Source organism: Talpa occidentalis, unplaced genomic scaffold (genome assembly GCF_014898055.3).
Source record: "Talpa occidentalis isolate TD23 unplaced genomic scaffold, MPIMG_talOcc4v2.1 talOcc4.2, whole genome shotgun sequence".
Lineage (NCBI taxonomy): Eukaryota > Metazoa > Chordata > Mammalia > Eulipotyphla > Talpidae > Talpa > Talpa occidentalis.
Genome location: NW_023602073.1, coordinates 143,657,052 through 143,673,463, shown reverse-complemented (window position 1 = coordinate 143,673,463; position 16,412 = coordinate 143,657,052). Strand labels below are relative to the sequence as shown.

The 16,412-nt window shown below is 44.9% G+C and overlaps 1 protein-coding gene across 1 annotated transcript in view; it reads left to right on the top strand.

Moving 5' to 3' along the window:
* The window catches only part of ARID1B (AT-rich interaction domain 1B), a 362,313-nt gene that overhangs the window by 125,372 nt on the left and 220,529 nt on the right, over nt 1–16,412 (top strand). Inside the window, 1 exon segment of the mRNA XM_037520620.2 lies at nt 5,812–5,922. Within this exon segment, the coding sequence (XP_037376517.2) occupies nt 5,812–5,922 (111 nt within the window).

Genomic DNA, 16,412 nt, shown 5'->3' with positions numbered 1-16,412 from the left:
GGAGTGAGACCCAGCGCTGTAAATTCTTGTGGGGGCGTAAGGACATCTCAGGTGGATGTGAGGTCATTTTGAGGGTACTGGGGTTCATCTTGGCTGCATCTTGAGAATAGTCAGATGCGTTGCAGACACAGAAAGAAGGGCTTACCCCTGGGACCCAGACCTAGAGAACCACTGGTGCAGACACGCAGGCCTGTGGGCCCTGGGGAGGGTGGTGCAGTGGCAGGCGGGTTAGGCAGGCCCTTCCAGACCACTGACAGCGGCTTCATCCATGGGCTCCCAAGAGAGCCTTTCCTGAGCCATAGTGCACCATGGCCGTGTGGAGCTAGCAAGTCTGCTGCGTGGCCCAGCGGAAAGAGGCTGCAGTGTCCGCATCCCAGAGGAAGTCGGGGTAAGGGTCAGGGTGGACTTGACAGTGACTTGGCGTTTGATGGTACATCAGTGGCGAACGGGATAAAAAGGTATGTGGGATGCTTCTGAGAAGCCCCCAGTGCCTGGGGAGACCCTCAACCCAGTAGGGACCTGGAGGAGGTGAGAGTGTGGGGGGGACAGTCCTTTCTTGACACAATGACTGTAAGGGATTCTGCCCACAGGTAGAGGTGTTTAAAACACAGCGGACATACCTGGGACTTGGAGTCGGGACGGCGATCATCACTGTGTGGGGTCAGCATGGTGTTCATGGGGCCCAGATGGAGGGACGCTAGTTTTTTGTGGGGGCAGGCAGAAAGAGAGGAGCCTTAAAAGTGCCTAATCTGAGAAGACAGAACGAGTTTGCTTATCCTGCTTTCCATCAACCTGTGGAATTTAAATAAGTACTTGGTGATATTGAGTGGCAGGGAGTTAGCCTTGTATTCAGATTTATGGAAGCTTTCACTTGTAATATTTCTTACTCATAATGTTGGATTTGATGTTTGGAAGCACACCACGTGTAAAATACTTGAGATTCATAATTTTGATATTTTTTACTGGAGAGTGTGTGGAAACCAAGGATGATACATAGCAAGGGTGGAAAGTGACACGAGTGCGGTTGCGTCTCAGTGCTGGCGACCGCAGTGTGGTCCTGGGGTGTTCCTGCCGTGACTGGGGATGAGTGTGGCCGCCTTGGGGTGGAGGTGCTCATTGCTTTCCTTTCGGAAAGGAGATTTTAAGTTGATTTGCAAACTGGAAGCAGGTCAGTGGCACCCCAGCTTGGCCGAAGCGTGACTTCTTGGTGGAGATCATGAACTCTCGTGACAGTGCCTACCCCTATGGCCGCCAGGCATCTTCTCTGTGGGACGGGTCCCCCCTCGTCCCACACTATCTCTCATGTCAGGATCTGCTCTGTCCTCTTGAAGAGCTGGCTTGGTGGCGGCCATAGGAAAGTGAGCGAGGGCTGTTTTGATCTCCACGTGGCAGGAGGAGAGCTCTGGGCCTCATTGCTAAGGCCTTTCCCCCCACCCCCCTCCCCGCAGGCCCCTGCTCCTGCATGCCCGGGAAAGCCCTTCTGAACAGACACAGGGTCCGTCCTGTGTTCTAGAGCCAGAAGCTTCAGGGGTCCCTCTAGCTTGTCACATGTACACACTCTGAGGACTCTGGGGTCAGCCAGTTTTGCTGGTATCTGGACTGCCTGCCCCTGCCCTCTGCTCACCCAGGACGGTGTCCTCCACCTCCATGTGCCCAGGAATACTTACTTCCCTTTACTCCTTGTTGTCTACCAAGACTCCCCACCATGCCCTGTTCTAGGCCTGCTGCTGCGAGTTGCGTAGACATAGTGTGACGCTGAGATGCAGGTCAGTAAAGCTTTGTTCTGTGCCTTGATGCCGGATTGTGAGTACAGTGGGCACGTCCTTTGCAAGGGGCACCTGGCCAGCATCTGTCAGCATCCAAGTGTACCTCCCAGCCCTTTGGCAGAAGTTACCCCCATAGAGGTCCACATTACACACATCCCACACAAACTATGTCTCAAGAATGTCCTAAGTTACGGTGTGTCAGTTTGTATGAAGCTGGGGACAACCAGGACGACCTAAGTGTCCGTCATGAGGGAACCTGGTGAGGAAGTGGTGGGAATGACAGGTCATACAGCTCTGTGTATCACTAGAAAAGCAGGTACCCAGGGGCAGGTGCAGAGTGAGCTCTACCACCTACTGTTAGATGGTGTCCAACTACACAGCCTGCGCCTTGTGCAGAAAACATGCCCATTGTGTATAAAGGAAAAAAGATTGAAATTCACGTTTACACTTGGAAATGTGCTCAGCAGTCGTGGAGAGACAGCCTCTGTCAGCAGTGAGCTTGTGGGGGCCCGGGAGGAAGGGGCAGTCTTCCTTTTTACTGTTTATCTCTTCTTGTCTTTAGAGCATCACTTCATGGGGATATTTTCCTTTTTCAGTTTTCTAAAGTGGCCTAAGCATTTTATTCTGCTTTTTCTCCAGTGGCTCCTGTTGCCATTCATATTTAATTCATTTCATAATAAAAGAAAACAATAGCTCGCGTGCTTGGCCTTCCTTCTGGACCAGGTGGGCGGTGGTTTTCGTCTTTCCCTTTCTGACAGGGTGGCCTGGCGGGAGCCTTTTGTCCTGCCCGGCTGGGCGCTCACGGAGGGTCCACCCTGCAGCTGCCCCGTGGGTGTAGCCTGTGTGGAGAGGAACACCTTAGCGAAGGCGCCTGAGCTCTCCATTCTATGTTGTGGGCCTGCCTCCCTCCTCCCCTTGACTTGTAACATAAAGTCAGTTAGGAGCAGACGCCATCAGTGGCTGGAAGTTGGGGGTGAGGTCAGGAAACAACAGAGTGGTGCAGAGCCCCCGGACAGCCAGCCTGTGGTCACGCGGTCGGGTGGATGCAGCATTGCCCGGGCTTGGTAGCTGTGTCCGCACTGGTGTGCGAGTGTGAACTTGTGTCAGCAAGCGAGGCGGCGATGTTGCTGTAAGGCCGTGCATATGTTGTCAGGTGCTCATGACTGGTTCTTTATCTTTGCGTACGGACGTTTGCCCTCTTTGTGACTGTGAAATTATTCCCACTTACTGTTCTTGAGGTAGCAGTAGGCCCACGGCAGATAATAAATGCAGTGCTGAGGGGGAGGGGGAGGCTTGGGTTGGGCCGGGGAGCTTCCCTGTCTTAACTGAAGCTGCCAAGTGTGGGCTCTGTGGTCCTGTTGCCAGTTAGGCGCAGATGATGTTTGTTTTGGGGCAGAAGTTGGTACCTTTTCTGTATACTCTGAGTTAAATTAATCCTTATGTTCAGTCATACATTGAGGGAAAATAAGTTCCATTTTCAGCAGTTCTCGCTAAATTTTGTTGAGGTTTTCTTCCAACTGTACTTAATAATTGAAAGCCTCTTGTGGTTAGGAAGAGTGTCTGAGACTTTGATGAAATCTAATTATTTTGAACTCTTAAAGCCCCAGAAAGTGAAATATAAAGTCATAATAAAATTTCCTGTTAGCTTTCATAGTCTATTAGTTCATGTTGCTTATTTTAGAGGCCACAGTATCTAAATTGAAATACGCCTTCTCTGCAGTTGTAGCGATCTCTTTCTACTCTTTTAAAAATCAGCTCATTTAGCCATAGAGTGAAAAGAGCAAGAAACTGAAAAGGCCAACACACACAGGGCATGCGAGCTCCTCCTGCTTCTTCACTGAAACACTGGAAGAAGTGCCTGACCCTGCATGTACCCTGTGCGCCCACAGCACACGCTTGGGAGCAAGGGGTCTGCCCAGCAGAAGGCTGGCTTGGCTTACATGCTGTGGGGCTGATCTGGTAACAGGGCACCCCACTTCCCTGAAATCCTCATGATCATCAGTGGGAGCTGTATGGCCCCAGCAGGAAGTCTGTGTGGCCAGTGAAAGTCAGGGATCTGGAAGAAATGGGGTGGGGGGAGCGGGAGGGGAGTGATAACAATCCTTGTCCCCCAGGCCTAATTGTTCCCTGGGCTGGAACAGACCCTGAGCTGCCCTTCACCTGTCCTTGCTTGCCTGCTCCCAAGCCCCCACCCCACGGCCAGCAAATGAAAACCAGGACAACTGAGATTTCATCCTCTTATCCACGTATAGGATCGATTTAGTGGAGAAATTTTTAAAATGATGACAAACTAGGAGCGTTGCTCATAAAAATGAAGAAATGGAAACAAATAAACAAACAAAAAAAACCTGAGGCTACTGTGCAGAACTCTTTGGCAATGAATATTTGAGTAGATACAATAAAATACATCAGTTGTCACAAGAGAATGTTGATTGAAAAGAACCAGCAGATGCAAGAATGGAAATCCCCAGAAAGTGGCCAAGCAGCAAGTCCATCTGACCTGTTAGCATTCAGGGATGGGATGCCCTTGGGGCAGAGCACTCGAAGCCCAGGGGTTGCCATTCAGAAATCCTTTTTCCTTCCTTGGAGGTGGTCAGAGGCATCTGGTTCTGGATTCTTCAAATCTGTGTACTTTGTGACTGAGGGTTATGCTTGAGGGAGGGGTGGACTGACAGGGCGGTTCAGGCACTTGCAACGGTGTGTTCTGTGTGCAGGTTTCTTCTCGGGGAGAGGCCTGGCCCCTGGGGAAGTGCTGGGTCATGGCTGGCTCTTCCCTTCATGGGCTCTGGACTTCGCCTGTTAGGTCAAGTTAGTGCAGCTTCTACACTCTGTGGTGGCCACACTTGGCCCAAAGCTTCCTGGCTCGAGAAGCCACGTGGTTAAGCATGTACCTGTGACAAGGGCGGTGGCTGCAGACTTCTAGAGTAAAGGGCTTCAACTAATCAACATGAAGATTGAAGTTATAATTTGAGGATTTAACAGGAGAAAGAGAACTTGTACCTAGTGTTGTTGTTTTGTTTTGTTTTTGTTTTATACTTCTAACACACATTTAAACTGACAGGGAGAGGGAGATAATTTTATTTTTCAGAGATATTTTTCCGTGCTTTTCCCCTCTGCAGTCAGAAACTGGTTCTTCGGCTTTCAGTGCCAGGGCATTTATGCTTCAGCAAGCAGTCCACATTCCGGCCTGCTGCCTCACTCTGGGCTCTGTGCTGTCGACCGGTCAGTGGCTGAGCAGACCCAGTGCACACTGGAGGGCTGGTCCTCAGTGAGGGGGGTGTGTGTGGAATTCGGTTTATGTTATTTTATTTTGGCACAACACTGAAACCGTGCAGAAGGCCTCCTGGAAATTTGTTCTCCAGGATGCCGGAAAGGCCATGCTGTGGCAGTTTTCTAGTGCCTCAGGAAGTTTTGGGGTGTGTGTTGTTCCCCATTGCCGTTTCATTCCTTACTGCGGTTCTCTGGGGACCCTGGCACGTGGGTATAGGGGGTTCTGTGCATACTGGGAGCGTAATACCTGCGTTGTTTTGGTGGGCTATTGAGAGGGCATATTAAATAGTCAGCTGACAATATAAAGTCTGCTTTAATTGTTTTAACATTTTTGGTAATGGTATAGGCATTTCAGCGAAAGCCAGAATTGAATAATCACATGAACTTTTGTCTGCTTTGGTCTAGCAGGGTTTGACTGTGCCTGACCTTCGTCCTCACCTTTTTACTGACTGGTCACCTTCCCGCGAAGCTCAGATGCAGCGTTTAGCTTGTGCGGGCTCACAGTCAATCTAGTTGTTAATTGTTAGTATTTTTGCAGGTGATGGCTTACTGCTTTTTTTCCTTTCATTTTTGCTTTCAATAAATGTTTAAGAAATGATAGCTATAACATTTTTATGTCTGCTTAAACGTAACATGGGTGTGGTACATTTAACATGTAATATTTACACATGGTATGCCATGTAACGTGGTAGTTTGTGATAAGCCTTTACTTCATTTTGGTTAATGGAGAGTCTCATTGAGATATTTATGAAGTGCTTTATATTTGTTTGTTTAGGACATGTCTCAGGAAGGCTATGGAACTAGGTCTCAACCTCCTCTGGCTCCTGGAAAACCAAACCATGAAGACTTGAACTTAATGCAGCAAGAAAGACCATCGAGTTTACCAGTAAGACATTAATGTGCTGATTTGGAAATGTCTTGAGTTGTATTTTTTTTAAAAAGCTGTTGCTTTTGTGTGTTCTACTTTATGTTAAAACTCAGGAGAGACGTTTCTAAATTTCTGCTATATTTGTGATTCGTTACTTTTGGGGTTTCTTTCTTAGGAGCCGTGGTTAAGTCTGTTTCATTTGTAGGTGTCTGAGAGTCCAGACCTCGCTCTGAAGCATCTGTCCAGGTGACAGGAGTCGCTTCTCTCGCCCAGCTGCGTTTGCTTTAGTCCGTGGCTCTTAGGCGGTCACAGAGTGGAGGTGGCAACTGAAGAGTTAAACCTACGGAAGTTTCCACTTGGCAAAGGATATAAATGATGAAATAAAGCATCTGGTGATAATTTGAATTTCTTCTGGGACTTCATATGTAATGAGAAGTCACCCAGTCTTTGCTCAAAAGAAAGTATTTTAGTTTAAAATTAGAAAAAGCGGCTTGTAAGTGTTTTCACTGTTAAGCAATTGGGGCATTTATCGAAGAGAGTAGTGGCTGTATTATGGGGTGTCGTGGTGAGGCCCAGAAATAGTTAATCGGTGCTTAATTTGCTTTTTTTTTAAAATAGACTATCTAGTTTATATGATTTTTTTGCTATAAAATGAAAGAATACATCTGTGCGAACGCATTTTTATACTTATTTTGATGTGAAACTTTTGACTTGAAGCTTAATCTCTATTCAGAGTTTTATTTAGGCTGGAGGTTCAGGCCGTGACTTTAATTTGAATTTCAAGTATGTTTACATTGAATGAGATTTATTATGTTTCTTGTGAGTAGCTGGCACACTCCGCCTACCCTAAATTCCGGGCCTTGGGAAGAAAGTGAGTGGTGACTTGCAGGGCGCTTGAAACCTGATGCACGTGTGTTTGACCCTAACTTTTACAGCTTTCAGGTCTGTGGAGGTGGTTGAAGTATATCGTGATCATTTTTTAGTCTCAGTGAAGTATTGTCTAGTTCTTTGGAAAGATGACAGATTCTGTGTTTTATGCTATAAGCTCTTTTCCTTAGCAGCTAACTCACAGCTTGGTGGGTGTGTCGTGCAGGCAAGTGCACGCCTGATAAATACAGTGTTTGCTGAGTGTGTGAAAATTGGCCTGTGTTTTGAGGAAATGGAAGGTCACATGTGGGCAGCAGCGGACAGTGACGTCCTCTTTCCCCACCAGGTTCTCAGTGTTTCAGAGACGCTCAGCTCTGCGGTCAGTTGCTGGCTGTGCCTGGTGCTTGTGGCATCACTGCCTTTGGTGGCTCTGGCTGGAAGGGGTGAATGGCGCCCAGGCCCCACAGCCTATAGAGTGGGAGTGGAGTGCGGCCTTCCTGAAATCCGACGGAAGAGTTCAGTCCTGGGATGAGTGCTTTTTAAGTCAATTGCTGGAAAGGGGACCAAGAAAGTTTTTTAGGAAACGAACCAGTAGTATATCTAGCCGTTATTTTAAAATGTTCTGAATTGTTGTGTTTATACACATGCAATGGTTTGCTTTCTTCCTTAACTTTACCTTGCCTACTTCCTAAGGGGACATAAGGATGTGCATGATACAAATATTCTCATGGAACTTATAAAAAAGAAATACCCTCATTGGTATTTTCATTCTGTTTTGTAACTCACTGACTCAATAACATTTCAATAACCTTTCTTTTGGAGAGCAAAGTCCCAGATTTCACGGTGAGTATGTAGAACTATCTGTTACTGAACAAAGGACAAGCCATAAATGAACTGGTGTTCTACCTACCCTGTTAAGATGGAAAATGGCTTCATTAAATGGATTTTAATGTGCCACTTCTCTTCATTGGGCCTCATTTGGAAAACGTGCCTCTCTGGGGTTTCAGATACATTGGCATGTGTGTGGGCTGCACCAATGTGTTGTTGGGCACAGTAAGGTGTGAGTTTATGCATTGGTGTTTTGGAAGGCTCTCTATCATGTGTTTTTTGTGTCACATTTTATCAATATTTTACTTCTCTAACCTGGCTAAATTAATACTGTAGTTACTGTAAAAGCTATTTGTTTTCCCATCTGCATTTGCTGTTGGGTCTTTTGTAGCTGTATTTTCCCTTTTCAAGTGTCGGTGATACACATTTTGTCTTGTTACTTATGGTGAAGACAATCTGTCTTTTTTTTTTTTTTTAAATAATAAATTTTATTTTTATATTCCCCCATACAATTGCAAACGCCCCATTCTGACCCCAATCCTTCCCCTCCCGCCCCCCACCCCCCAAGACAATCTGTCTTATGTGCAAACTCTAGTTTTGTAATTTGGAACTAAGGAAATTGTAGATCCTATCTGTCCATCTTTTTAAAGTATAATATAGTGGTTCGAATGTCTAGTTGTTATCTTTAAGCAATATATACGTAATTATAAGAAGATGCTTCTCAAGTAGGTATTAATCTTTTTGCTTATATTGAAATGGACCTTTCCTATATTTTCTGCACATGGAATATTTTCTTCAGCATGTTTGTCACAGTCAACTTTGTGTTAGTAGAAGTCAGGACATAGCAGCGCTCTTCCTCTGGATCTGCAATTTCACCCCTCAGTTAGCCTGTCCTCTCACTAGTGCCGAGACCTGATAGTCTGTACTCCCAGGCCAGCCCAGTCTTGGTGATACTTAGTAGCAAATACAGTTATGCTCTCCAGCAGACTCAGATCCTCAGAGCACCCACATAGAGCAAATGACCATGATTTAAATTGTCGTGTTGTTGTGGAACCAGGACAAATAACATTAATTTTCCTCTGTTCCAAGGCCTAGTCTCAGAATCACTTCCCTAAATAATATCCACTTATTTCTATACCTCTTCCTCATACTGCTTTCTCCCTGTTGAGACAGGTGAGCTCATACTCACACCCTTGGTGTTACCATTAACAGATGTCAGCACACGATATGAAAATTAGCTTCAAGAACTCTTTCTGACAATATTTTCAGTCCAAATTTGAGAACATTCTGTAGTTTTTCCTACCTTTAATATTAGTATGAAATGAAGACAGCATTCAAGTGAAATATGCAGTGGAAAGTCTAGAGGATGCTGTAACTTCACGCCTTTGTTTTATAAGCATTGAGTACATCCTAATTCACATTCCAAGATACCGTCCAAATATTGAAAACACTTTTTGTTGAGTGTTCTGTTACATTTTCATTTCTTGTGGTATTTACTGTTCTTCCTCTCATTATAGTTATTTATATGTGTCTTGGCTCCCCTCAGATTAAGATTTTTGTATTTATTGTGTTTTATCCAGTAAGTGTCTTTCTAATAGAATTTATGTGAAAACTTTTAAAGTACATTTCCTCCCAGTTTCAAAACTTTCTTTTAATTGCTAAGAGATCTTTCCCAAGGTACTGACTTGACATCAGGAGAATCTGTATCCTCCACAGGCTACCGCTACTGAAGAGTGATGAGTGGCACCTGCACTAGCGGGCAGTGTTAATTTTCAGACCATGTCCTTTTATTATAAGATGGCATTTGAGTTTTATCCTGATAATCCTGAGTTTCAAAAGAAGTAGACATTTTGGGACAGTTAAGTTAAAAGTAGCATGAAAATTATTTTCTTAGTAATACTTATTTTTAAGTGTTATAATAAATCAGCAGAACCGGCAAAATCTTAATCTCAGTAATCATAGTACATAGATAGCTTTGTTAATAAAATATATGTAAACATGTATAAAAGAAAGTAAAAAGAGGTTTTTTCTAGTTCTAAACAAATAGTGCTCTCTCGGATCTGAAGAGTTGCTAATACATCTCATTTTAGAAAAAACTAGTTTATTTTATCTTCAGAGTGGTCTGCCCCCAGTCTGCTCAGTTGTAATCCAGTAACCTTCAGAAGGCTCGTCCATCATTAGGAACCTCTTTCTGACCCTTTCTTTCTTAAATAGGAAATATCTAAAGAAGGTGACTTTTTCAGATCTTTCTGAGTTAAGTAAAAACCCTACCTGTCCTGTGGAATACTGCTTATGGCATTTTTTTGCTTTTACAATTAGCAGGAAATACCGAGCCTTGGATGAAACATGGTTTTTGACCCTTTGTAAAAGGAAGGAGGTAGTAAATGCTGGTTGTCCGTTGAAATAAAGGGTGTTGAACAGGATATTGGAAGTCTGAAAAACAGTGGGGGTTAGGAATTAGCCTATAGTGTTCTGCCTACTTAAGAAAATAATCTGTGTGTGTGTTTTGTTTGACTTTGTTTTACATCTTTTTTTTTCTTATAAAGATTATTTTTATTTATGCATACAAGATCTGAGGTACAGGCCAGAGGTGTGAGGGGTGAGAGGATTCACCAGAGACAGAGTGAGGAGAACAGGCAGATTGACTGAAATACACTGCTGAGGGGAGCAGCGGGCGAGTCAGGAGAGGTCTGCTGTGCCATGTGGGTAGCTCCCTGGCTGGGAAGCAAAGTTGTGCTGCAGTGGCTACGGGTGGCTTCATAGGTTGTGTCTTAACCCTTTGTGCCACCAGGGAGGCCCTGGGGATTTTGTTTTACATCTTTAATGACATGTGTTGGGTGGGAGTAGAAGGTGATGTTCCTTGAGAGTGTATATGAATATCGATGACAGGTTAGTAGGGATATTTTAAGTGTATAGATTTGATAATATAAGTCCTATGGAAAATAATTGGAAAAAGCACATTTCAACGGGGTTTTGCTTTTCATCAAGTTTTCAATCCAACACGAATATAATTTGCTAAAGCAATCTTAGTCTGTTAGTTGGCAGGTGTTTTTCAAGAATTAAAATCTATGCAATGATTTTAGGGTAGGAATGAGATTTTGACTGCTGAACCTGTTTCAAGCTTTTGTTTCTTGAGCTTGATTTAAATGATTTTCATGGAAGGTCGGGGTGCAGCTGGTTAGGCTGATTGTCTGCAGGTCATCCTGAACACTCCAGTGTGAACTTTGTTAATACAAGTATGTATCAGGGCCTAGGCCCTGCTCATCCCTATGTGGCTGCAGACTGTGACCTGCTCTCGGGGTTTGGCGGGGTTTGGGGTCCTGGCCCCACGCAGAGTGAGCACTGGCAGGGAGTTGGGTCTTCAGGATGCTGTCACGCCAGGATGCAATTTATCACTTGCGTGGTTTTCCAACCACATTTGCTTACCTAGAATATAACATATTCTCAAATGTAGTTTCAGTCACTGGTCTATATGGAGATGTTGATTTTTTTTTTTTTTTCCCTTTTTGGATCATGGCTGAGAGAAACATGTGCCAACCCTACTTGAAAGTCCTGATTTAGGGAGAGTGATAGTCATTCTGACAAATGTTTACTTTCCAGCATGGGTTATTTCTTTTAGAGGCGATATTCTAGAATTTCATCACCTTGGGTATTTTGCAATATAAGTAGTCATTTTGAAAATATAGGCTAATACTTGAACAGGTAAGAGGTAGTGGGAAGTGAAAAAGTATGTTTCTCCTTTTAAAAATAATCTTTCACTTAGATATCTGTTCTGTATATGAATATTCAATAAAACCTCATCAATTTGGAGTTCTTCCAGCTGAAACTAGGCTAAATATATGGAAAGTTTGATTAAATTAATAATTTAAAAGAACTATAGTTTTCCTTTAAAATAACTGGAATGTTTGTGTGCCACGTGTTTCTAAATTGAGGTCTTTAGTCCTGTTGAAATAAATGGATAATTCTAAATTAAGTATAGCAGAGATAATTACTTAGTGTGTGTTATTTTTAAAAATTCATTTAATTTTTAAAACAATGCATTTTATTTTATTTTAAACAATGCCTTTTAATCAAGTGCATTTCCACATAATATTTTTAAGATTTCTATTTAAAATGTGGGAGAAGTGAATTTCAACCCATTTTATTGGACTGTCAAATCCAAAAAAATAATGGACTACTATAAAAAAATAGATAATAAAACGGGAGATGAAGAAAGGCTGAAACATAACTGATTTGCAGGATATTGGTTTGATAATAGAATAACTATGATCTGTGGTTGGCACCTGAGGCTCACTAAGGATGGGGTGATAAATGCGATGTTCCTGGCTAACAGGAAAGTCAGCACACAAATTCCGCCATAACGGGGGCCTGGAGACTGACCCAGCCTGCAGAGCTTCAGCGGGTGCATTTGAGATCCTGATCATCCCCAGGGCTCCAGAGCCTGGGCTGCTGGGTGCTGCTCAGTCCACCTGCAGACAACCAAGGAGCCAAAGGCCTGGAGGTCTCTGTACCCCAGGGGGAGCAGTGGAGACAGAGAGAGCATTGTGTGTGGAGCTTGGTCACCCCTGGGCACAGGTGCTTGGGCGGGAGGCTTTGTCAGGAGTATAACTTCTTACAGGTTAGCATGTTGTAGGTTTTTACACTAGAATGAAAAGCTGTACGTGGTGTGTAGAGGTTCCCACCTTTTCTCATGATAGCCTGCTCTTTGTTTCCTGAGAAGGGCACTTAGTTCTTAGCAGGTGGAACTGGGTAGCCGCTGTCTCCCCGGGGCCTCTCCTCGTCAGGGCGCCTCCAGGTCCCCGCCGCCCCGAGAGCTCAGAGGTCGGCTTCCCCTGGGTTACGCAGGCCCTGGCCCTGGGAAGGCGTTCACTGCCTGTTACTTCATATTGGCCAAGCTAGGAGGGAAGCAGACTTTAATGTACAGATCTCCACTTTGTAGGTAACGGAAGGCCACATCTGTTTGACATCACGAGAGGCAGTGCCCAGCAGGAGCTCCTGGTAGCACTTGTGGACTGGCTAATTGCTTTTATTTGTCTTTTAGTCTGGAAGTACCTGTTTTTTTTTTTTTTTTTTTTTTTTTTTTTTTATAGAGGCATGCTTTATTTATTTGTTTGCTGGTTTGTTTGTTTGTTTTGTTTATACATGCACTAGGCACAGTCAGAAGCGCGGGAGGGTGAGAGAATTCACCAGAGCCAGAGCAGAGAGCAGAGCAGGCAGAAGGACCGAAGCACACTGCTGAGGGGAGCAGCGGGCGGCAGGAGAGGTCTGCACGCCATGTGGGACCCTCCTCCGGTGGCCGGGGAGCAGCCGGGGATCGAACCGGCGCCGCAGAGGTCGCGCGCAGTTTCGCAACCCAGCGCTCAACCGCTGCGCCACCGGGGAGACCCTGGAAGTACCTGTTTTTAATATTAGCCATCCATTTAGGAGAAGAAATAAATATGTGTGCAGAAGATTCTTACCGGCGATCAAAATTTCCTGTTTCCCTCACAATGTAGGATTTTAGAGGTGTCTCTTTTTCTCATCTTTTCCTTTTGCCTTCTCTAAATTGTTGTAAAATAACTGAATGGTCTTGTTTTCCTTTGTTTGGGTCAAGAAATTTTAGCTGAAAATTGTTACTCTGTGAAGGAAGATTATTGACTCAACAAGCCTTCAATTTTCCGTGAATAACACTCCCTCCCCCTAGCTTTAGGAACATGCCGTGCATGCATTCTATTTTAAAAAACAGACTATAATTTAAAACAGGCAGTTTGATGCCCCACTGAACTTTGTTTAAGCCTGGAATACAAGAGGGAAAAAAAGCTTTACGCCACAAAGAAGTGACTAAGCTTTCTCAACCATTCTTTTTCATCATGCAGTCTATTAAAAAAAATTTCAGGTACTCGTGTGGGCTCTTTCTTCAGGACTTAAATTTTATCCAGTGTTACATTGTGGTGTGTGCATTTTATTTTTATTCATTTTGTTTCACCATCAGGTCATCATTTGGATTTCTAAGCATTCATTTGCGGTGGAATCTCTGCATGAGCCTGTGCCTGTTACACTTGTGCAGTGCATTTGAGAACACCAAGCCTAAAATTAAATATATCATTTTTAGCATTCACTTATTGATAGCTAATTTTCTAGAGTTCTCTTGATTTAAATAGTACCTGATTATTAGACTGGAATGATGTAAATATTTAGCTGTAATATTATTTACCATCAGATCATTATAAAAATGATTAGGTAGAAGCAGATTATATCACTTGCCGTCTTTTCCCTCCTTACAAGGGAAAATGAATAACTCAGAATGACTTGTATGGCAGCAACGATGAGTTTGTGTTGGTGAGCTAGTGTCTGCGGAGAGGGGCTGTGCTGATAAGGACGCGCCCTGGTGAGCAGGGCCATCTCTGCTCAGATCCCGTCCTGGACAATTCACGTCACTTCTCAGCAACTTCGTGTCTCCCTCTGAAAAATGAGAGCGTGGTCTGACTCTGAAACTATGTCAAAAGCCCTCTTCATTAGTACATGAGAAAAAAGTGCTGATAAAGATGCTTTTAGGAAGAAAGTGAATGAGAGAAATGCTGTCACCTGGCAGCCCCATTGATGGCTCAGGGGTACTCTGGGCGCCCTTTGCTTTTGTAGCAGGGAGACATGAGCTTGTTTGGGGCTTCAAGTTGCCTACTTGAGTGCACAGCCATCAGAGGCAGGCCCTAGGCGAGCCATGGACCTTCCCGTGGCTACTGTCTCTCAGATGCAGACCTCCCCCCTCTGTCCCCATGGTGTCAGTTTGGGAGTCTGATGTGTTTTGAGTATAGGGGAGTCCAGAAGAACAGAGAAATTCCATGGCAAATGAGGCCAGAGTGAGAGGCTAACAGCCTGAGTCTGGAACAGCACCCCACCCTTCAGAGAGGTGTGCCTGATGTGATACTGTCCTTCAGAAAATTCTCAATCATCAGGCTCTGCTCTGGCCATGGCTTGCCCCCAGGTATGGGTGCTGGGGAGCATGGACAGCCAGTCACTCCTTCTGGTCACCCTGATCATGAGCTTGAACTTCAGTAAATTTTCTGAATCCAGAGAAACTTTGGCTTCAAAATGATGATGCATTTATTACATAATAATTCGCTGGGTACTATTTCCAAAAGTCTTGTTTGATGTAAATGAAAAGTATCTTTTAATTAACACTGCAAACTACTAGTAGAAGAAGAGTAAGAATACTCAGTGTATGGGCCTCCCCAGTGGCGCAGCGGTTGAGCGCTGGGTTGCGAAGCTGCCCGCAGCCTCTGCAGTGCCGGTTCGATCCCCGGCTGCTCCCCGGCTGCTCCCCGGCCACCGGAGGAGGGTCCCACATGGCGCGCAGACCTCTCCTGCCGCCCGCTGCTCCTCTCAGCAGTGTACTTCGGTCCTTCTGCCTCCTCTGCTCCCCGCTCTGGCTCTGGTGAATTTTCTCACTGTCCCGCGCTTCTGACTGTACCCAGTGCATGTACAAACAAAACAAACAAACAAATAAATATTAAAAAAAAAAATGCCTCTATAAAAAAAATTAAAAAAACAAAAAAGAATACTCAGTGTACAGGTTTTTGGGAAGAACCCAGGTTTAAGGTACCCGAATGTTATAGGCAGGACTTCCTGACATCTGTTTTGTCTCCTCAAAGCAGCTCCCCACCCCTTCTTCTGTTTCTCCAAAAGGGAAGAGGTGGATTGTGCCCTGCCTCTTACTTATGCCAAGCCTTCACTTTCACGATGCCTTTATTGCCACTGGAGGCAGGGAGGCAGCTTTGGAGGCTGTCCTGGTATCTCACCAGCGAGTCTGAGCAGGTTGACAGAGGTGGCGGGGAGAATAGAGAGGAAGAAAAAGGTCAAAATACAGGAAGGGATGGTGGATAGATGCTATGTAAAGTTTTCAGGTGGAGTGGCCAGGAGGTATGATGGTGGTAGGGGGTTGGTGTAGGGAAGAGTCCCCAGAAATTTGATGAGAATCAAAAGCAGTGCGCAGGCAGAGCCAGGCCTGCATGATGAGGCACTTCCTGAGTCACTTCATGAGGCTTTTATTATCTTTACTACATTTTTCTGACTTACTTTGCTTTTTGTATTTTTGTAGAATTTAAGAGTTTGTAGAGCTCTGGACATTTTGATAGTAATCTGGTGCTTTTGAGAATGTTAGATTTTAAAAGGTGTGTGGAAACCCACACATCACGGTTGACAGAGTGTGTCCACACATGTGGCAGTTTTATTGCCTGGACTCCCTCCCCACTCTGGGCATGTGTGAGAAGATGCAGTGGGTATGAAGCTCGTGCACGTGGACTCTCACGTCCAGGCCCAGCGTGTGTCTACTTCCTGCCTTCTTTCTCCTTTGACATTGCACTGGCTGCCGGCCCACTAGGGTTGCAGAGGTTTCTCTGGAGGGAAGTGCTGGAGCAGAGGCGCTGAAGGCCCAGCTTCGGGGTAGGGTGGGCAAAGGGCTCTCCTTGACTCCCCCGAGTAGACTCCAGCGCCCGGGGCACACACGCAGGTGAATGCCACCGTCCTTCTGCATTCACATTGCATTCTGTGTTGTGAGCAGCTTAAACATACGTTGTATCTTAAAACCATTTCGCCTACATTGGGCAGCACCCTTTGGTTTAGGTATTGTACACTAAATTGCATGGGGAAGGGGAGGAAGTGGGGGTGAAGAGACAAAATCATCTAGCCTGGCCACTCATGAGAAATTCCAGTTGAGTAGTTTAGACAATTGAAATGTAGTGATAGTCAAAAGTGTAATGTTGGCCACTGGTTTCATGCTAATCTGCACTCCTAAGGTTATTGTCAGGCTAGGAGAGGTAACTGAAGGTCCTCAGTGA